This window comes from Opisthocomus hoazin, chromosome 1 (assembly GCF_030867145.1).
Source record: "Opisthocomus hoazin isolate bOpiHoa1 chromosome 1, bOpiHoa1.hap1, whole genome shotgun sequence".
In the NCBI taxonomy this organism is placed as follows: Eukaryota; Metazoa; Chordata; class Aves; order Opisthocomiformes; family Opisthocomidae; genus Opisthocomus; species Opisthocomus hoazin.
In genome coordinates this window covers 73,743,701-73,765,823 of record NC_134414.1, presented here as the reverse complement: position 1 = coordinate 73,765,823, position 22,123 = coordinate 73,743,701, and the positions used below count along the sequence as shown (strand labels likewise).

Below are 22,123 nucleotides of genomic sequence, written 5' to 3'. Positions count from 1 at the left end.
TTTCGAGTACAGCATCAAGTCACCAGAGCGTGATGTCCTTAGAGGGCTTGACTGTCACAAGAAATCTACTGCCAAACATAGAACCCTATGGTATATTCTCCCAGGGGGATACTAAAGCACCTTCTCAGGTAGACACATTCATTTTAGATTAAAACTGGCTTTACAATATTTGCCTCTTTTCTGTAGTTTTCTGTGACAGCTACTTGTCAGCCTATCTGTCCAGTTCCATTTGAGATTTCATTGTAATTGTAGGCAGAACTGACAGGCACCTTCCCTGTTTTGTTCCATCTGCAGTTCAGTGTCATTCACTCAAGGCAATATGGAAAGACCAGCACTCCTAAACAAATGAAAACCAATGTTTTATTTACAGGAAAAAATCTGTACACTGTGCATACCTAAAAATATACAAAATCATAATAGAAAATATAAAAAGTGTTAAAATGTATACAAACACTGCTTAAAAATGTGACTCCTGTAAAATCTTAAGCTTTGTTATTAGAGTACACATTCATTTAAAAAAATCATTATACAAAATAATTCTCAAAGCTATTAAAAAAGTACACAGTCTATATTTGAATAGTTCAATGACTACATATTATAAGAGTGATGAGATGGTATGGATACATGTAAGGCTTTTACACACAACTCTTATTTCAAGCACAAAACTCTGAATCTGAACACTAAGTCAGAGGGAAGAAATTTGCAGTGTCAGAATTCATTCACTGATGCATGTATGCCCAGACATGGGCTACTTTAAATTTCAAACAGTTAAATCAGGTATCCTCCTTGTGTGCGAGAGGATAGCTCGTGGGAAAGATTCAGATGCTTTCTAATGACAGTCTTCTGAAATATCAACTTCAAAAAACAATTTCATTTATTCAATGTGCATCAACTTTTGAAAGCATGAAGGGAAAAATAGTAGCCTTTTATTTTTGCAGTCAATGCATTTAATATTCCTTTCGTGGTACATCAGTGTGAAGAAAAAGGAAATGAAAAAGAAAAACCCCACCGTGGACTGGATTGGCCTACATGTGTTTTGAACTCCTGTTTAATTCAATCGATCTCTAAAATGACTTTGTTCAGTCTGTGCAACCATTGAGTGTAGTCACTTTTTTTGCGAAAAAAAAAAAAAAAGTATCGATTTTCCTGACTTTGGCAAGAGATCTACAGCAACAAGTTCAGAATTGTGATGCTTTCACCACAGAAAGTGTCCTGACCAAAGAGATGCAATGATTTAGCTAAATTTGTACAGAGAGAGTGTAGATTAGGGTGTGTAAATCACCCCCCTCTCTCTCCAAAGGTACATATTTCTTATATCATGGTAATTTCACTGACTTTACCAGAGTTTCAACATAATAAAACAGCACAGCAAGGTACAAAACGATGATGTAGTAGTTTAATCCAAAGAATGTCTGTCTGAACTGTGAGTTCATGCTCAGGTATCCTTTAGAGCTGTAAAGGAATGGAAAAATTAACATTTTTTTTTCTAGCAAAAAGCTTTTTGCTCACAATGAGGCAAAATCTTTTTTTTTTTTCTTGAATAAACAGAAAGAACACCTTGATTTAACCATCTAAAGACTGGATGCACAAAATGACAGAGCACCAAGTCAGAAAGGCTACAGAGTTCACAGTGTAAAAAAAAGAGCATCATGAAATTCGGCATAAACTCCGCACGTTTCCTGAAGCTGCTGCTGTGTTTCTGGTTTGTTTCAGCTCAGTGCAACTGCTGTCCACAGAACCAGGGCACAGAAATGATGCTCGACAGCTTTTGAAGGCAACTTACCCCTACTTGTCAGTAAAACTCCATAAATTTAAAACCTGCATCAATTCAACAAGTGCAAAAGGAGCTCAGGGGTCCCCTAGCAGAGGCATTTGCTTGGCTGATGATGCACCTCAAGAGCCGGGTTTGCGCAAACCTCTCTCGTCTACCACGCCCTTCCACTCTGTTAGGGTGCGACAGCCACATGGGTGAGCTACGAAGCCATGCCTGTGTCTTTTTCCCGAAAACCCCCATGGTCTGGGTGGGAAAAAGCATCTCCTTTCACATTGTCTGCATTTACGTATCTAGAACCAGCACTCTCATGCATTATTATTATTAAAAGATATGTGCTTCAGTGTTACTACACACTCACTCGTTTTAAATTTACTGAATGCAAAGTTCTCTCTGCTCTCACAAGGGATGGGGAAACACCCATAAAGGCAAAAATACTTGGTGGGCTCTTATAAAAGCCAGCAATGTCAATGCCATGGAGTGTAAGCAGTGGTGAGGGGAGCACCTCTGCATGGCCTTTATGTTCCCCCATTATTTCTGCCCCTTCCCCTCTTGCAGCAAGTGGAGGTGAGCCCTCAGCGAGCAGATCAGGCACACTCGCACTTGTGCCAAAAACCGAAGGAGGACAAGACAAGGTAGGGGAGTAAAAGCTCATTAAGCAGCCACAAAGGTGTTTGAGCAGGCAGATCAGTGAAACATCACAGTGGAAACCAGCGGTGGGAAGACACGCCAGGGATGCTGATTTTTTTAAGATGAGCATAACATGGTGGGCTTCCTCCTCTGTGAGCAAGCAAGCGTTGGCAGCACAGCTCTGCGGCATCTTCTGAGGTGATGGTGCTACAGCACCTGCATTTGCACTTGTGGAAGGAGCACTGACTGCTGTATAAATCAGGATACGGCAGAGAAAAAATTTCTGCTGGGAGGGCTTGAATGTGTGCAGTCCAGTAAATTAAAAATATACAGTTCATTTTAGAACATCTCAGACGTGGTTCTGCATTGTTACTTAAAAGATGTATTAAGTAGGTATGCTTAGCACTTGTTATATCCAACTTTATCACTTGCCTTGTTCTGTACAACAGCTATGTTGATTATTCCAACAAATTACTGAGGGAATAATAAAACATAATCCTGCTGTGGGTAGTTGGGTAATGCAGTTAGTATTTTCCTCCCTCATGAAAATCGAAGTTAAAGGTTAGTGGTTGCAGACTGGTCAAGTGATACGCTTTTTTTTTCTTTTCAGAACTTGAGAATTTCCAGCTTACGGAAAAATAGCATATTCACTAGTCCTAGAAAGCTAATCAGCTCCCTTCTGTTACAAACATGTGGTAGGTAACCCAGCGTACAGAGAAGAGAGACATGTTTGATTGCACTGTTCAAACTTCGCATGTTTTGCAGAGTTCCAAACATATGGAAAAATAGATTAGTTCTATGTAGGTTATCTATTCTCCACAAGATTAAGTAACAGTGTTATTAACGTTAAGAATAAAAGGTGCCGCCATACCTAACATTAAAAAGAATTCAATATGTAATACATCCAGAGTCTAAGGCTAATAAGTAAAACCTATTCATTTTGACATGTACCAAAATGACTTATGGACATGACTATCCACACCATACAGAAGTACAATTTTTAGGTCATCTGGACATACTTTCTGTCCACAAAAAGGATCTTAAGAGGATCACAAAGCCCAAATTAAGAAACTACATGGGAAAAGGAAGCTAAGTCCTACGTAAGACACATATTCTTCACTTCTGAGGAAGGAAAATCATCAGACCCAAAGAGCAGAGTGAGAGAAAAAGGATTCTGCGATTACACTTACTACTGAAGAGGAAATAGTCATTAATATCATGTGCACCCTTCAATTGCCTTTCTGTTGCTTAAGACAAAACACAAAAAATACTTTCCACCACACTCACTCAGCTATTCTTTTCAGTGCCTCTTTGAGGTGTCTGCCTTTTTACTGAATGGACATGAGTAGGATATAGCTGTGCTTTTATGTACATACGTTCCTGCTAAACTTATCCTAGGAGAAAGGGTACAGTTGTGTGAAAAAAACCCAACAAAATATTAACCTCCTGACACTCGGAAAATCTGAAACTCAAGTCTTGCCATGAAAAATAATGCTTTAAATACACTAGCAACCAGGCAGATCTTTAGAAGCACCTTAGAGAATATTCTCATTGTGTGTTATGAAGGAAAATACCAAATTATCTCCACATGCAATCCGTAGTCAGGTTTTTTGCAGGCATTACAGCTTCTCTGGGGTATAGTCTTTCAAATGTTAAATAAAAAATGCCGATATCCTCTTCTTTTGTCAGAAAACCCCTTATACTTTCTTAACAGCAGTAACTTGTGAATAAGTAAGTTTCATTTGGATCCCAATGAAATACCTAACAAATGATGTCTGTAACTCTGAATGCTATCTTTGCTGCAGAAAAGCGAGCTCCCTCAATGCTTGCTTTCAGTGTGATGTGCGAGTGCTGCACAGCCTTGGCTTTCTCTGGATCTTCTTGATCTGTGCAGTCCAGGGGAAGGCATCATTTCCATCTCACATCCTCTTGATAGGCCTCCCAGGGGCAGTGTTTTCCTGAATGGGTTATGAATATGTTTGTTGCTTTCTAAAGACACGAGGCATTTCTCTTTTCCCTCTGCCCTGTGCAGTCAGTGTGAGCATGGGTGTCTGGCATCAAAAGTACATCCAGTAGTTTAACTGGTTTAGCTGTGTGCACAGCCATCTCCACCTGCACTAGCGCCATAGCCACCATGAAGGCCCCGTACAGCTGGAGGTCTGTAACTGAGCCTGCGTGTGAACGGGAATTGAAGTCTACTCTAGTCAACGACTGTGCAGCTCGGAGTAGCAATTACTTCATTCTTGGAGAGTGTGAAAATCCCACGAAGCCACGAGAAACGCTGCATTGTTCAACTGGCCGCTCTATACACGAACAATAGAGGCTGTTTCGCAATGCCACATTTAACAGTTAAATAAGTTCATTTAAAAAGAAAGTTACAGTCTAGCATATGTGGCATAAGAGACCACTGACAAATTCTGACAGTCACACCCACAACAATACATTATATTTCTGCCTAAGTATGTCCCTTGCACCTCTCACGAGCTAAGCCTTTTTTTTAATTTTCTTTAACTATTTGCAAAGCAGTAATAAATACTCAGGCTCAGAAAAAAAGTATTTCTCATGCCTGCTACTTAATTACAATTTATAGACTCAAGACTAGATTGGTCTAAGATACGTTTTTCAAGTATTCTCTTCTTGTTTATAGTACGACAGTAGTACCTTATTGCACATTGTTTCTGAAGGACTCTCTTCTACAAGTGTGGGAAATTATTTCGTTTGGGGCACTTGACAGCTTTGAACCCTGGCAAAATGACTTTCCCCTTCCGATACAAATCATCCTGCAGACCTTTGTTCATCCTCTGCACCAACAGCTTCTCATAGAGCAGTGGGTGGTAGGCCCCTAAGGTACAAGCTGCATCGTAGTAGAGTTCGTGGTAGTGACACAGGTCGGTCTGTCGGACTGAAGGGATGTATTCGTACACGTGCACTTCGTTACACATGGACATCATGATGAGGATACCTGGAGCAGAAAGTGAAAACGAAAGTGAACCCAGATTTCACCTTTTCTCACCAAAATTTACCTGCAGTTACTCAGTCTGGTTTTCTTTCTTACTTTAGAAAGGAGTTACAGAATCACAGAATCACAGAATGGTAGGGGTTGGAAGGGACCTCTGTGGGTCATCTAGTCCAACCCTCCCACCGAAGCAGGGTCACCTACAGCAGGCTGCACAGCACCTTGTCCAGGCGGGTCTTGAATATCTCCAGAGAAGGAGACTCCACAACCTCCCTGGGCAGCCTGTGCCAGTGCTTCATCACCCTCAGAGGGAAGAAGTTCTTCCTCATGTTCAGACGGAACTTCCTGTGCTTCATTTTGTGCCCATTGCCCCTTTTGCTGTCGCTGGGCACTACTGAAAAGAGCTTGGCCCCATCCTCCTGACACCCACCCTTCAGATATTTGTAGGCATTTATTAGGTCCCCTCGCAGCCTTCTCTTCTTCAGGCTGAACAAGCCCAGCTCCCTCAGCCTCTCCTCGTAGGGGAGATGTTCCAGTCCCCTCACCATCCTTGTAGCCCTCCGCTGGACTCTCTCCAGTAGCTCCTCATCTTTCTTGAACTGGGGAGCCCAGAACTGGACACAGTACTCCAGATGAGGCCTCACCAGGGCAGTGTAGAGGGGGAAGGAGAACCTCCCTCGTCTGCTGGCCACACTCTTCTTGATTACCATTGGCCTTCTTGGCAGCCAGGGCACACTGCTGGCTCATGGTTAACCTGTCGTCCACCAGGACACCCAGGTCCCTCTCCACAGAGCTGCTCTCCAGCAGGTCTGCCCCCAGCCTGTACTGATGCATGGGGTTGTTCCTCCCCAGGTGCAGGACCCTGCATTTGCCTTTGTTGAACCTCATCAGATTCCTCTCTGCACAGCTTTCCAGCCTATCCAGGTCACGCTGAATGGCAGCACAGCCTTCCGGTGTTCTACCAAACCTTCCAGTTTGGTGTCATCAGCAAACTTGCTGAGGGTACATTCTGACTCTTCATCCAGGTCGTTGATGAAGAAGTTAAACAAGACTGGGCCTAGTACTGACCCCTGAGGGACACCACTAGTTACCAGCCTCCAACTAGACTCAGCGCCACTGATGACAACCCTCTGAGTTCTACCATTCAGCCAGTTCTCAATCCACTTCACCAACCACTCATGCAGCCCACACTTCCTGAGCTTCCCTAGGAGGATATCATGGGAGACTGTGTCGAAAGCCTTGCTGAAGTCGAGGTAGACAACACCCACGGCTCTCGCTTCGTCTACCCAGCCAGTCATGTCATCGTAGAAAGCTATCAGATTGGTCAGGCATGATTTCCCCTTGGTGATTTCTCCTTTGGTTTTGCACACCTTAAGTATTACTTCTGTAAAATTTAGCAGAGTGATAGTTCCTTTTATTAAGGCAGCTTTCACTTGTCCCTGATACATAAAGACTGTGATCCCTGTAGAGCCGACGGGGTAGGACAACAATCATAAGGAAGGAGTAAAAAGCCTATAAAGGGCTTGCATACCACCATCGATCTCCTTGAGTGAGAAGACTGCTCTCTCCCACCTCCCCCCATTTACCCTATCCTGTCCACAAAACAGCCTGCACAAAAATCAGGGACCTAAGGCAGCTGCATGCTTTTGTTCTTTCTTTGAGTCAACTAATCACTTCTCTTGGTTTTCTTCTCTCCTTTCAATTCTTGAAGCTATTTAGCAAGACAGACCAGGTCTTTACATTCACTTGCAGAATACAGAACACACATGCAGACAGAGCAGTTGTCTGTCTGGTATTTTTGAAGGAGCTGCTCTTTGTATTTCTACCACCTCCACAGTGAAACTCTGACCTGCCATGTACAGGAGATATAAAAAAGAATCCAGGTATGCCCATTCTATCCTCCTCTCTAGTTTTGAATATCTGTGTCTTGCAAATATTTGCATACATACTAATCTTCAAGGCTATGAAGAATCTGACTGATTTCCCTTATCTTTTTTGTACACCATGGCAAGGGGAAGCAAGAATAGAAAGATGGGCCAGGAACACCCATGCTTCTTTCCTTGACAACTTTTGGATAGTTCATTCAGATCATTGGCAATATTAGGCTATCAGTGAACTTTGGAACATCTTCACCTTATTACAAAGTTGGTCTTTCTTAGTCTAGAACTGAACCAATTCCACTTTTTCCATCCACTTGATTCTCTCTAGGCAGGAAGGCATTAGCAAGAAGACAGTCTAAATACATCCAGAAGGACAAATAAAGAAGCATCAGCCATGTAGAGGTAGCACAAAAGTCCACAGCTTCTAAGAATTTTGTGAAGAGTCTCACGGAGAAGGGCTGAGGAAGATGAATTCCTTCTTAGAGCAGTGCTGTCATGAGGAAAAGCCCCTAACCACCTCCTACTCAGCAAGAAGCCATCCATAATACGCCAATCCATTTTTTCCTGCCACATGTCGATGGCAGACTATCATCAGCACTGTCAATAGTGGCTAAGAAAGGCCATTAATTTCATGTTTAAAGCCAGGTAAAGGTTCGCTTTGACCTTAGGCACAGTCCCAAGATGCTGTTACTCTCCTTATCCCATGCTTAAGAGCAAAACTGGAACAGGACAGATTCAGAAGAAAGATAGGTGAGCTTATGCAAACTTTGTTTTCCTATAGTACAATTGTAAATCTGTGCTAACAGAAGGTCTTTCTAGCTTTGAAACGAGAGAAAACCTTACTGTTGCAGCAGCACATTTTCAAAGGGACTAATGTCAGATTTTGATCAACAGCACTGTCTAAACTGCAATACTTTCACATCAGTCACAGCTTCTGGGATTCTCTTCTGCTTCCCATAGCCATGTGTAAGGAAAACGACAGAGTAAGCATTGGACAGCATTTTTTTAAGGTTTCATTTGAAAAATAAAAATATATAGAAAATGTACTGAAGCACTTGTTGCACTGCTGGGATCCCTATCCATCAAATATGACTGTTAACTCTCAGAGGAGACAGCTATAATAATTCTGCTCACTTTGCACTTACAAATAAGAACTGATGTAATTGTTTTTTTCTGTGCAACAGCTTTGGAATCGTAAAGCATCAAAGGTGTTTTGGGTAATTCTCACAAGTGACATGAATTAACATAAAAAATTACTTTGGTTCGTTAATTAAGCAAAGCCATTTTCTGAAGTTTAGTTTGCAGTTTGGGAACACACAGATTTCAATGGGTTGCTAATGAAAAGAACCTTATGTTCTCCCTGCTGTGTATCATTAGATTATCAAAACGATTTTTCCCTGCCTGATGTGTGAAGTAACTGGAAAACAATTACTTCTGTGATTAAATCTTCTTTTACCATAAATGAAAGGTTCTGAAAATGTTTTAGATAGCTCTACAGCTTTTACAGAGTCTACGGTCTCAGAAAAGCTAAGTATATCAGTTTCAAAGAAGTCCACAAATTTAAGTGAACTTTAGTCTTAAAGAGAAAAAAACATGGATACATGGCAAAAAAATATTTAATCCCTATCTGAGCAAAAAGTCCAAACTTAATAAACCATGTTTCCTTGCCTCCAAGCTGTTATAGAGATACTGTGAATTGTAGCCTGCCTAACAACTATGTCTAGAATTGCTTGTTTGTCGTTTCAGTTTTACAAATGCTTTCGTCAGCTTTTCCACTGCCAACCTCCTTCCTCCACTGATGCTGAGCCCACCTGCCACTCCAAGGTAACCGTCATCCAGCTGAATCAGAGGATGCATGCTGGAAACACGTGCAATAACAAACCACATCCAGAAACAGACAGTAAAATGACTTCTCTCCTGCAGCCACTGCCAAGCCTGGAGCCAGTTCCAAAAGCTGTACCACCAAGATCTTAGGAAAATTGTCTCTGATGGAAAGTACAAGCCTTAACCAGTGTGTGCTTCGTTTCACTGCCTCATTAACCAGCTAACCTTAAAATTAAAAAAGGAAGTTGCCATTTGTGGGATAGGAAAACTGCCAAGAACAAAAATTGGGACTCTTAAAATTTGCTTAATAGCACTAAAGATGGCCACATCACTGCAGGTATGGTTCAATAATGACATAATTTTAAGCAGTATCATTGACTTTCCTGTAAATTAGTTAACGGAGCACTTAGAATCATAGAATCATAGGTTGGAAAAGACCTCTAAGATCATAGAGTCCAACCATCCACCCAACACCACCATTCCTACTAAACGATACCCTGAAGTGCCACGTCTACTCATTTTTTAAACACCTCCAGGGATGGGGACCTGAGGAGGTAGGTCCCTCCACTTAGCTGTCACAGCCCCCAAATTCTCCCTTGGAATGATCTGCTCCTGCTGTTCTGTTCAAAAACAGAAGGTGGGATAGTACTGTATTAAAGATGGAAGGGAGGGTGGAAGATCTTTTTTGAAAAGGTGTTGTCTTTGTGTGAATAGAGTCCTCACTAAAATAGGGCATAAATGGGTTCCATTCTGTCCTGTGTCTTAGAGGATGTGAATCGCTCTCCACAGGGGACAGCCCTAGTGTTGTACAGTCATTACTGAAATCTAAGTTCACAAAAAAATGCGAATCAACCATCTTTAAAAGAACAGTAGCAGTTTAAACCATGAGGACATTTACAGCAGTCCATGTACTAGGCTATATTCAGTATTTATTCTCTTTACTTTCTAATACCATGTCTGGCTTGTTTTCCTTAAGTCCCTAAAACAGGGCTGCCAACAGAGTTCCCTGGCTACAGGTCTCACATCACAACCTATGTTTTTTAGTACCACTCTAACTCCGTTTCTCTCTTTGCTTGGTGTTAACAACATCGCAGTGAATTACTGATATCTGTATTGTGTGCCAAGCTGTCGATATTTTCATCTACCTCACAACGCAGTTTCCCCATCTTCCCTTCTCTCCCCCAGTTACCTTCAATGATCTTAAAATTTTTTTGAAATTACTAATAACTTTTTGGCACTTACATGATCCCCAAAGTATTTTTTACATTACGCTTGAACTTCTATGTTTTGAATGCAAGCACAAAGATAAAGAAGAGGTATGCACCTGACTGATTGCTGACTTGACCTTCCCTCTGTTAACCTGTTTTGCTTGCCAGTCTGCTCTGCAAAGTCCCACCTTGCTTCCCATTTGTTATCTTTACACATCTTTTTCTGTATTATCGCTTCCTAGGTTTCTCTTCCGTGGCTGAATCTCTTTGCATTTCCTCCCACACGTATTAACCTGTAGTTTCGAAGTTTATGTGTTTTCCCCGTATTGCCCACAGAGTACGTGCCTGTCTCCTTATTTCTTTCATCCATGTAATTTTCACATCACTGCCCAATTCAGTATCACCTGCAAGTTTGTTTCGTATCTCAGCTCTCCTCTATGATCATCAGCATCAGTGTGAATGAAAACTAAATTGTTTGATAGCCTGTAGGGTGAAGAATTTCCATATGCTACACTTCAATATTTGTCTTTGCTCACAGTCCTTGAGTTAGTTTATGCACAATTCCATGAGTTAGTAAAGCACAATTACTACATACCAAACAGCACAGACTGGCTTACACATGACCTAAGAAGACATTAATGAACGCGATGAAATAGTCATTGTCCCAACACCTTATAGCCTGGACAGAATTAATCTCACTGAGATGTTCATGCCCATCTCTGACCTAGCTGGTCTAAAGCACTCTTTATACACAATGCAGGAGACAGGCTTTTCTAGGGCACAATTCATCTAACTTCTTTTAGACGTCTGCTTTAGGATGGCATGAATTGTTCCCTGTAAGTATTGTTCCTCCCCAGTGACTAGGAAGAAACTGAAAATAAGACCCTGGCTTTTGCTATCAGGCACCTTCTCCTCCACTCTTCTAGGTCAGAAACTTTTGGAGCTTCAGGAAAAAAATAATGTAATTGGCTTTTCCAGGAGCATTGTGAGAAGAAATGAAAACAAAGTGTGATTCATCCGACCAAATGTGCCCACTGGTGCAGTTATCCACACCTGAGGTGGGTATCACAGGCTCCTCTGCTGTCAGTAGAAGAAAGTGGGCACTTTGAGGAAGCAGCGCATGTCTACTCATCCCAGAGTTGACATTTAAAAATGGATCATACAAGTCACGTCCCAGAAGCTCTTGTTTCTTTCTGTTGACTGTAGGGGAAGCCTGAATGGCAGCACAGATACTTGCACTGCATGGGTTCCACCTGAACTCCCAGTACAGGATGAAAATTCCACAGGTAGAGGGGAACACAGGTCTCAGCCATATTTAAGAGGTGCCTATACTTTGCTCTAGTAAGTCTGAGGCTGACTGACACAAATACAGACCTGCACCTGGCATCAAAGCCAGGTAGCATGTGAGTCCTGTACTCTGACTGACCTAGCCATGGACCATAAACAGAAGTCAATTTTATGTGCAAGGACTAAGCTGAAAAGAGATGGCTTTTTTTTTGTTGTTTTCACACTCACAAGGGTTAAGGTACAGGAATAGGAGTGAAAGCAGAGAACTGGGAAGTATTTAGGGAAGGCCAGAGGACATGCACAACTTTAAAAAAAGTAAAACCTGAAAGGGAAAGCCTATAGGCTATCTATAGCATGCAAACATCACAAAAGGGTAAAGTACTCCTTAGAAGTCCATGGGGCACAACGCAAAGTCTGCTTTTCATCAGTGGGCCCTAAAAAAGCTCAGTAAAAACTAGATTAATTGGATTAATCTAGTAGTAGCAGTATTACTATTGTGCCTAGGGGATTTGGTCAAGAACTTGTTAAGGTCCAGTACAAACCAGCAGAAATATTGCCATTCTGAGTGATGATGTTGCCGTGAGATCTGTGGAGAGGTCTGGAGGAACAGTCTGGGCAGCTCAGAGTGCCCTCCGAGCAGGGACAACTTCGAAATTAGATCAGGTTGCTTGGTGTCCAGACCAGCCCACTACCGAGTACCTCCAAGGATGGAAATGGAGCTGTTGAAACTTTTCAGAAGTTTACTGAAGCATGCAAAAATAATATTGTAGGCATGACTCTGAAAACAACAAAATGACCATCAGACCTCATCTCTTCCAGATCTGATGCTTAAGCTTAAAAACTTTTAGATCTTAAATTTCTAATCTAAATTTCATAATAAGGAAAAAATCTGGGTATCTGGCCTGATTTTAGCTTTGGCAAACATGATTGGTGTAACGATACATTCAAAATCACAACGGAAGATATTTCTGTGTATACCAGTCTAATTCTAATACCCTTGCTGTTATTTGGATTACAACTGTGAAAATGGAAAAATGCAAAATACTTCTGACTGTGTGGAAAAAAGTTATTTTATAGTAGATCATTCAAAGGTGAGCTTTATGAATGTTTTATAGTTGAATGGCAATGTTACTGAATACCGCATTGGACAAAAAAAAAAAGGACTGTGAGCATAGAATATTCTTTAAAAAGTATTTTAAAATATATTATTCCAGAGAAATGATGTGGCTGTCAGAGAAATAGTCAACCTTCAAGTTTGTTATAACAGTACAATATTAAATGCTAATAAAGTAGGAAGGATTTTAAAATATTATATGTTAGTATTTCAAAACCCTTAGAAAGATATGTTACTTTTTTATTCCTATTTGGCAGATATCTATGGTATCAGGAAGTGTTGGGTATGGTTTAAACTCAGTCCAGCTGGCACAAATAAACTCCTGAGCTTTTACAATCTGCGCTGAAAACATTTAAAACAGAATTAAATTAAGATTAAATTCCTTGCATGGATGGCTTATACAAATGAACATATACTATGGATTCTAATCAAAAGGAGAAAATGTTTTTCAATTTGTTCTTGGCAATTTTAATGACTTGGGAGGTTTTGAATTTCCAGCATGCATCTTTTGTACTGTATAATTAGGCTTTGTGGTTAGTACACTAATTTAAAAAGAATGATCTCTAGTTCACAAATAAGATATAGTTTAACATACCTGAATACAACAGATCCTGTATGAAAGCATCTAGAATAATAAGCATAATTCAAACATTCAGCAAGAACTCGGCATCATTTTAACAAATTGTAAGAGATGCCGAAAACATTTAAATACACATAATCTGATGATTATACTCATAATGTGTCTCATTTCACACACCCCACGAATTTAGTTACAGAAAAGAATTTAGCTAGACACACTAGTAAGTTTATATTTGATAATCTGTGCACTTGAAAGCATTACGAATAAACACAAAGCATTCAGAACGTATCGTTTTCTGTATGTTAGTCTACTTCTGTAATCTCTCCTGACTGGATTTCTGGTACCGCAGAAAAATCTGTCACTCCCTGAAACTGGGCCAAACGTGCCTCAGTTATTCTTTGGAACATACAGTAAAAGTAGCTCTGGCTTCTTCAAATACTGTTTCTACGCAAGGGTTCTTTTACCTCTGTTTAATTCATGAACTATTACAAATACTAACCACAAGAAAACCAAATATTTATTAAGGAATTTAATTGTCACCAAATGGTCCTGTGCCCAAGCTTAACAGATTGTGCAATACTTGTCATCTTTAATGTATAGATACTCACATTACATAGTAGACCTAGAAGATGACATATTTATCACTTAATGCTGAATGCAAAAAGCCGTACATTAATCACAATTATATATTTTTTAATACAATTTTAAATGTATTATTCAAGTTTGGGTGACAGACTAGAATAGTGAAGAATTTTTTGTGTGATTTGGGATGCTATAAGAGGAGAGTTTACTCTTTTATCTCTATTCCAGGAAGCAGGAGATGCTCAAATTTCAGAGTGCTTTTTATTAGAACGACAAGAATTCAAAGCTTATGTATTTGGAGGTATTATTTATTTGTGTGATAATACTTAAACAAAACTGAGATGTTAAGAGTAAGCGCTATCCTGTTCCTTCACCAACTGCTGGCAAACAGCTGAGTAAGCAACAGCAATAAAGGCAACTCCCGATACGTCAAATTGTTTCTTTCAGTTCATGCAAGCGTGTTTTTTCTAAGCAGAGCTGGAGATAGCTGCATTCTTCTATTCAACATGCTCTCTGAAGCCATTTTAAATCTACGTTCTTAGTCATACAATGATCTGCTAATGCTGCAGTGTAATGATAGTCTTGCTTGTGCTATTGTCTCAATGCATGCAAATGAAGATTAAAATAATGTTATCAACTACTAATGATGCATAACTGTTGAATCTGTAATGTCAACTGTAAAGCCGCAAACAAGCCTTTCTTTCTCCCAACAATAAAGTAATCTGGGCTTAGCTATCATTTTCTGTTCAGTGGTTCATGTGTTACGCTAAAAGCTACAACACATAGCAAAGAGTACCACTTACACAGACAACCTAAAATGTAAAAATCTACACAGACCACATTTTGATTTGGGAGTGGAAAAAAAAAATAGAATAAAGCAGTCAGAGCTTTCAACTAGCTTTTTTAAAAGACAAAAGCTGCTGGGTATATAAGGGTATATAAATGAAGACTTCAAGTAAAACCACCTCAGAAGAGGTAAGCTAACAAAGTGTGCCGATGGACTACGGTAAGCAAATTGAGTTAGTAAACAAGGGACAGGAGCAAAATTTCATAGAAAAGTCTGTATATAATCTAGACATTATTAAAAAGCCCTCAAACTTTCTGAATGCTAATGTACCGTCCCATCCAATGCACACAGAATGCTGCTCTTCAGAAACTCGGGGAAGCAGTTTTAGTCTTGGTCTTCAGATAACAAAAACGTAAGGTTAGAACTAGATTGTTTACATAGGCTACCAAGGAGGGTATAGAAACAGTTTTCTTACAGCAGAATGGAAAAAAATAGAGACTTCCAATTTATACACCATCAGCTTCAACCAAAAACTGAGCTTTGATCTGTTCAGAAAGAGGGGAGGAAGACAGAGTTCATATTTCACAGTGAAAAATGTATTAATAGGAAGTGAACAGGTACCACTTATTTCTGCTGCCAAGAGAGGTAAATCCTTCCCTAGTAACAGTGACATTTTCTCAGCTGTCAATGTAGGATTTGCCAGCGGAATCCAAATCCGAGATTTGGTGATTGGATGCTTACATTTCTTCTGAGAAAAACAGAGTAGATCAAAGTCCAAGATAAGATGTAAACATATCAATAGTCATTTAACAAACCCAATTTTCAGCCAATGTGAACCAACAAATTTAAGTGCAAAAAGCCACCATAGCAATTGCCTAATGTTAATGCAAGATGATGAGAATACCGTGCAGAGTTTTGTTTAAAAGCATGAAGGTGGCAGCTGCAAAAATCATGCAAAAATATGCAAGAATGGGTTCTCAAAGCTCATCTAAGGATTAGATTAGGGAGGCAAAGAGTAAATCACTTATAATAAGGAGTGACATTAGCTAAGATATGGCACGCCACAGAAGGCAAAGTTACAAGCCAGGGAAAGTCCATTTCAGCGTCTCAGAAAACAAGTCAAAAAAAGATTCCTAGATTAAAATAAATGGTTTGGTTTGCCTTGGTGAACCATTCCCCACAAAAACAGTCTCTGTGTTTTCTTGGTCATTATTCATAGCCTTTGAGATGGATCCACTAGAAAAGGCCACACTAAAGGGTGACTCGTCTGTGCCAGGTTAATCCTTTCTAGACACGGTATATACCCAGAAGTAACAGCTAGCAAACGGGATGCGATTTGACAGGCACTGAGTTCAGCCTACTTTCAACACTGTCCTGACACTGTCCTGAATTTAAACCTGTCACTAGGTTGGGTAGAAAACAACGTTCAAGTAATAACAAATTTAGTGGAGAAGACTGTGGTCAGACATGGGTCTGCGTGTAGCGTTGTTAAGGTGAAGCCTGACACTGGTGATGGGTGGGCTGCCGCGAGCTGACACTCTGCTTAGAAGAAAACCAAAGACAGGAACATCTACAGGTTAGAACCTGGTGGAAAGGAGCAGAGAAACTCTGTGCTTGCAGGAAGCTGATCTATGTTGGGTGATATTCATCTCACCTGGTTTTAAACCCCCATAGCGTGCGTGTGTTGTACGTTACCATTTCAGAAGTGGCTGGAAGCAGTGACGTATTTAAAAGGCTTAAACCAGTAAGCAAATGTACACAAAATGCAGTATTATTAAAGCATTCTAGACTTTTGTATGCAACCTGTAGAGCACAGCCAATCCTGCACCATGCTGCATTTCTCTCCCCATCCTCTCCTCTACAGCTGGGACATGCGCTGTGCTTCCCTCACCCCAAGCACTGGCTATCGCAGTGCTGTTGCCTCTCCCCAGCAACGTGCCAGTGCAGAGCTAATGTACATAGGGTTTTGGGGAACCAGTGGCTGCAGGAGGGAGTTATGCCGAGATAGGGTGTCTCATACCCCAAAGGAAGCACAAAAAATGTTCTTCTCCATAGCGGTGAAGAAACCAGGGGAAAAAAGATCCTAACTCCTCTCTCTCTCTCATTCCCCTAAAGTCACAGCATGTAAGAGACTACCTCTTCCTCACAAATGACCCACTGGCCCCTTTTCCAAGAGATTTAATAATACTGTGACTTAAGTACTTTAATACAGCTATTAACAATGTTATGAGATTCCCCTGACATCAATCACTGCTGAAGGATGGTGACTTACTGCTGCAGAACAACACTGCAAGAACACATTCCACCAAGCATTCTCCCTTTGGGAAGACTCCGTTTCTTATAAATAGTGCTAAGCGACAGAAATAGAATTGTCAGCTGAAAAATTTAATTACTGAAGAAAGAGTCTAAGACCACCCTAAAACATCCCTGACATTCCTGAAAGGAAATAGTCTGATGTTTCCATGTTATAAATTATACATTTGTCCAATTTTGTAAACTGGGGCTAAAGAGGGTTAAAAAGCTTGAAACAACAGTGCTTCACTTGATCCAGAACCATTTCTTTTTAACCTTTTCCATGTTACTGGCAGGAAAAGTGATGTGAGGAGCTGCTGCTCTTGCTCCACAAGTAACCGCAGCTCACAGAGGGCTGCCTGCCTTTCTGCTGGTTTAAATATGGACAAACCAGGTCCCTGTGCAGTCTGTATTCATTCTGACTGCAGAGCATTGCACACAGACTTACAATAAGGCATTCTAATAAAGTGATTAGAATCACTATGGTTCATGCTATAAAGAGCTTAGATTCAGGGACACAAGTCCCTCTGCCTGTGAAAATTCATACCCTCTATTTAACAACAGCCTATCTTCCTTCATATAGCTGTTTTGAGCACAACGGTATTAGCAGTGTGGCCATTTAATAAACTATTTTGCCATACCTTCTTGGAATCAAGACACTAATATTTTATGTCGCTCATCATTTACCCATTCTTTCTATTAATTTTATAGGGAACAATTTTATAGATTTTAAGTATCAGCTCAACACTCAGGATACGCCTTTCACTTGTGTCTGCCAGCTTCAGTTCCAACTGGATATTTGCTGCACGACTTGTTCAGAGATACCCGATCTGAAGACCAACATGACTTTTCAGATTTCTGCCAAGCTGTATTATATTTTTTATGCTTTATCTTGCCCTTTATGTCCACCTTTGACAATACGCAGCTGCTGTTTCTGTGCTGTGTCCCAGTTTAGATTACATTACAATGTAATGCAATGCATAGACATCCATTCAATAAACTTACTAAAATAGAAAGCTTCTCCCTATTAAAATATTGTAAATGCATCTGTAAGAACAGTAGCTAGTTATTGAATGAGATTGGTATGACTCCCAGTAAGCTTGTCTCACTGCCTCGTTTTCTTAAAGATAATAACTGCATTACCAAAATGTCTAAGCATCTCCTTTGTAAAAGAACAACATAAATAAAAGTCCCAGTAGAGGTGAAGGAGCCAAATTTGCATCTGTACATACAGCATATATTTATCTGTACAGCTTTTGTTGTTAATGTTTTTGCTTGTTTAATGATTGATATTTTCAAAGCATTCTCTGCCTGAAGGATATTTTTTGTCAGGAACATTTAGATTTGGGGTTGAAGATTACTGTTCTATTCTTACAGTGAAATTAACTGCACTACTTCAAAGAAAGCTTTTGAAATGTTTCTTATACGTGATGGAAGTACAGATTGACAGCACAATGAACCTCTTCACTATTCTTATGATCAGCAGCTGCTACCCTATTTTTATCAACAACTTCATTACTCCAAGAAATGCTTTTGCAAAATGTGAGTGCTGCTGGTGAGATAATTCCACATGAGCAGACTTCTCCTTACGAATTTTTACAAGCAGGTTCCAAAATCTCACTTCAAGAAGAAACCAACTGCCAAGCCATCCTCCTCCAACACACAAGGCCTCCTCTTCTTTCCACTCACGCTCCAGGTAAGCAAAACCTACTCAGGTCATAGATGGGCATCTCCCAGACACCTTTATGTCATCCCTCTGAGAGCCTCAGCACCGTCCCTAAGGCCTTTGTTGGGCTTCACAACATCACGGGATGCCACTGCTGTATACAGAGCCCAAGATAAGTGCTCAGAACTGGCTTTCCCATGTCGGATGCAATTGCAGGTATCTTCACTTTCAGATCCAGACAGAAAGAATGATAACAGCGTTTTCTGACTGCAGCAAATATATAGACCAATATCACCATGTCGAGGAGGAAAGGATAGAATTTCCGAAGTGGAAGGCGGAATCTGGAGCTCTGTTACCCTCTGTGTCTCTAGAAGCATGAGCAAAGAAGACCTTAACCCAGCATTGTTACTCTGATTACTCCCATCCTTTAGGCATTCACGATCAGGACCTGCTATGCATCAGATAAGTCATTGTGTTGTATGAACTGTGGGCACAGTGCCAAATTATCCCCCAAGAAATACGAAGGAAGGATCAAAAAATACAGTGAGACTCTATTTCTTCAAGTGTAAGGAGAAGTAGGATGCTTTGGGCGCTTTCAGACTGAGCACTGGAAGCCGTGACAGAATCACAGAATCACAGAATGTTTGGGGTTGGAAGGGACCTCTGTGGGTCATCTAGTCCAACCCCCCTGCCGAATCAGGGTCACCTACAGCAGGCTGCACAGGACCTTGACAGGGCAAGGGAAATCCCATCTTTTGACCTGTGTAGGGAATACAGTCTGGCTTGTCAGACTGCATCAGTGATTTCACCCTCTCCGTATGATCTGCCATACTGCCACATGCTTTCAGTTCTCTGATGCATCTCTGTCTGCTCTATGATCCCAAGAAAGAACTTCAGAATAGAGTAGGTTCTCAATAGATAAATTAATATGGAATCATACAAATTTCTCACATATGTATGTATATCCAGTATGCATACTATGGATGTGAAGGGCACGTTAAGTTCACCCAACTATCTCATAGATCTCATACGATGTGTTTTAGCTAGTCATTGTTTCTGTAGAGAGCACTAAGAACAAACAGTACAAGTACATGGACTTGATCCTATGCAATGCATACATTTACAGTTTTTTTCCCTTTTTTTTTTTTTTAATCTAACATGTCTACTGGGCCCCTTTTTGATACACCTACCAATAAAACCTGAAGAAGGAGGGTTGGGCTGTATCTTCTCTTTAGTGTTCTCCTGAATGATGTCCCAGAGCTGCCATATAAACTTTGGATGGAGAATGTAAAATGGCTGGCTTGGATTCTTCCTGCGATGCTGTACGTAGGGAGTGAACAGATTGTAATCTGGCTTCTTATACCACTAGGAGGAAAAAAGTAAGAATTTTTATAATCTTATGGTATCTAATGTGTTTTGAACACTACATGCAAAATAACGTGAATTAGTTTCATTCGGGTTCCTCAGAACAAAAGCAAAGGCAGCAAAGCAGCCTGCACTGGTGGACGCTTCTCCTAGCAAGCCAGTCCTCACACTGGGCTATTCTGCTTCTTTCCTTCATACAGAGACTCCCAATAAACAATTTACCGCAGTGGGACGAGCCAACCTCATCTCCCACTCACAAGCCCTCATTAAACACGGGGTTCAAAGAGCCTCGACACAAGACCCGGGCAGGGGGGTGAATCTTCCTTGGAAAGCATCCCTGTCCCCACTGGCAGCGGCAGCAGCAGCACAGGGAGCCGGCTGATGGCCGCCTGCACAGGAGCCAGGCAGCCTCCGGCATCTTCTGCTAAGGACGTTCAGCAGATGAAGGTTTACTTTCTACTTTGCAGCACCGCTCAGCTCTGAGCTCCCCTTGCCAAGAGCCATCAGGCCAACTGGTCCACCGGAGCTGCAGCACCAGCCAAGGCAGAGACTCCCCCGGTGACGACCAGACGAACGTCTGCTGCTCTCAGCGTGGGGGTGGACAGCGGGGCACAGATGGCTGTGGGCGAGGGGATGCAGAGGGAAGTCTGGTGGGGAGGAGAACTGAGACACGGGGAAGGCGCCAAGAGAGATTTGCATTAGGGTGTTGTATTTTGTCTGGGAAGGCAGAGGGAAAGGTGGGAAAAACCGGATGTAATTCTTCACCTTTCCTGATAAAACCTCCTTCTGAAACCCAGCGATGGTCCCTCCTTGGCAAACACATAGAAAACTCACTGTTATGTGAAAACACTAATATTTTATAAAAAAAACCCATCATGCATCTATCCTAGCATCTCAGAGCAGTCCACTCCAGTGCAAATGCTGGCTACTAAAAAGCTTTTGACCAATAAACCAATTTTGACCAACTCATGCACATATAGCACTCCCCACTCCTTAGATAACGACAGACTTTGGGGTTCATTGTGGCAAGTGAGAACCAAGAGACTGCAGTACTAAATACGTTCATTTTCTCCAGCGCTTTCAGACTAATTGGGAAGAAAAGTCCGAGCAGACATCTTACCACATTCAGATTTGCAGAGTAGGGGGCAGGATCCCAGGCTACTAAGATAATATCTTTGTACAAGGAGCTGTCGACAAAGTGATGGTTTGGGTTGGTGAGAATCTGCGAACACAGATGCAAGGAAGTGCACAGCATTAAAAGCACGTGGGATCCAGAAAAATGGTAAATTCCTTCTGTAAAATGAACAGTCCTCCCCATGCTGCTGTTTGTTCTGCTTTAATTCTGGGTGATTTTAAGCAACTTGTTTTGTTAAGAAAATATATTAAAAAGAGCTTAGCTGTAAACAGCACTCATGACAGTTTGAAGTAGCAGTATGCTGAATTACTCTCCATCTGTGAGGGATGTGAGGGGACCACTTGAGATGCTGCATAATTGTATATCAACACTACTGTGTTTTCTGGAACTTGAAAACGAAAGCTACAGTATTTCAGACTATCTGCAGGATCCTCTTCTTGGACACAGAGCAGCCTTCTTTGAAAGGCTACAGCCCCCAAGGATAACATCTTCTTCCCCCCCATTTTGGTTGCTTTCTCATTTCAACAGCAAGACAGTCTCATTTCAAGTAACTCCAAAAAGACAAATTAGACTGTGACTGTAAAACCTGACACACCTAGAAAAATAATTGCAGGAACAGGCATGTAATAGGACTATTTCTGAAGTAACTGTCGTATTGCTCTGATCTACTGCTCTCATGTAACTCCCTCCCGCATCTCTTGGTACTCTGCCCAATTCTGCTGCCCCACTGGAAGTTTCCTTCTCACTCCTGCTGTCTTATCCCTTCCCGGACCCTCCATGCCTAACCAGATCTCTCTGATCCCTGGTGCATCCAATTTCAGGCAGGACTGAGCTGAATGATTTCAGCATTGGTTGAAACAGCATGAATTTGGCTCCAGCTGTTAAACATTCCAGACAAATAAATTCATACTAATTTTCATTTCCCTTTAGGATCCAATGAGCCATATTTGATTATGCGTATTTTTCTTCAGAAAAATAATATTGTTGCCATAGCAATATTCTTCCTACCATAAACTTTGAGCTTAACGACTTTCCATCAGCCTTCT

At 41.1% G+C, this 22,123-nt stretch overlaps 2 protein-coding genes across 7 annotated transcripts in view; one reads left to right on the top strand and one right to left on the bottom strand.

Moving 5' to 3' along the window:
- LOC142361895 (pinopsin-like) overlaps positions 1-9,211 on the top strand; it is an 87,219-nt gene extending 78,008 nt beyond the window's left edge. The window contains exon 4 of the mRNA XM_075425836.1: positions 8,984-9,211. Coding sequence (XP_075281951.1) covers positions 8,984-9,211 — 228 coding nt within the window. The remainder of the gene's footprint in view (positions 1-8,983) is intronic.
- Positions 476-22,123, bottom strand: part of ST6GAL2 (ST6 beta-galactoside alpha-2,6-sialyltransferase 2) — a 177,614-nt gene continuing 155,966 nt past the window's right edge. For all 6 annotated transcript variants that reach the window (XM_075425791.1, XM_075425815.1, XM_075425804.1 and 3 more), the window contains exons 4-6: positions 21,063-21,164; positions 19,768-19,942; positions 476-5,363 (exon numbers count right to left, since the gene is read on the bottom strand). In XM_075425791.1, coding sequence (XP_075281906.1) covers positions 5,095-5,363; positions 19,768-19,942; positions 21,063-21,164 — 546 coding nt within the window. In that variant the 3' untranslated portion in view covers positions 476-5,094. The remainder of the gene's footprint in view (positions 5,364-19,767; positions 19,943-21,062; positions 21,165-22,123) is intronic.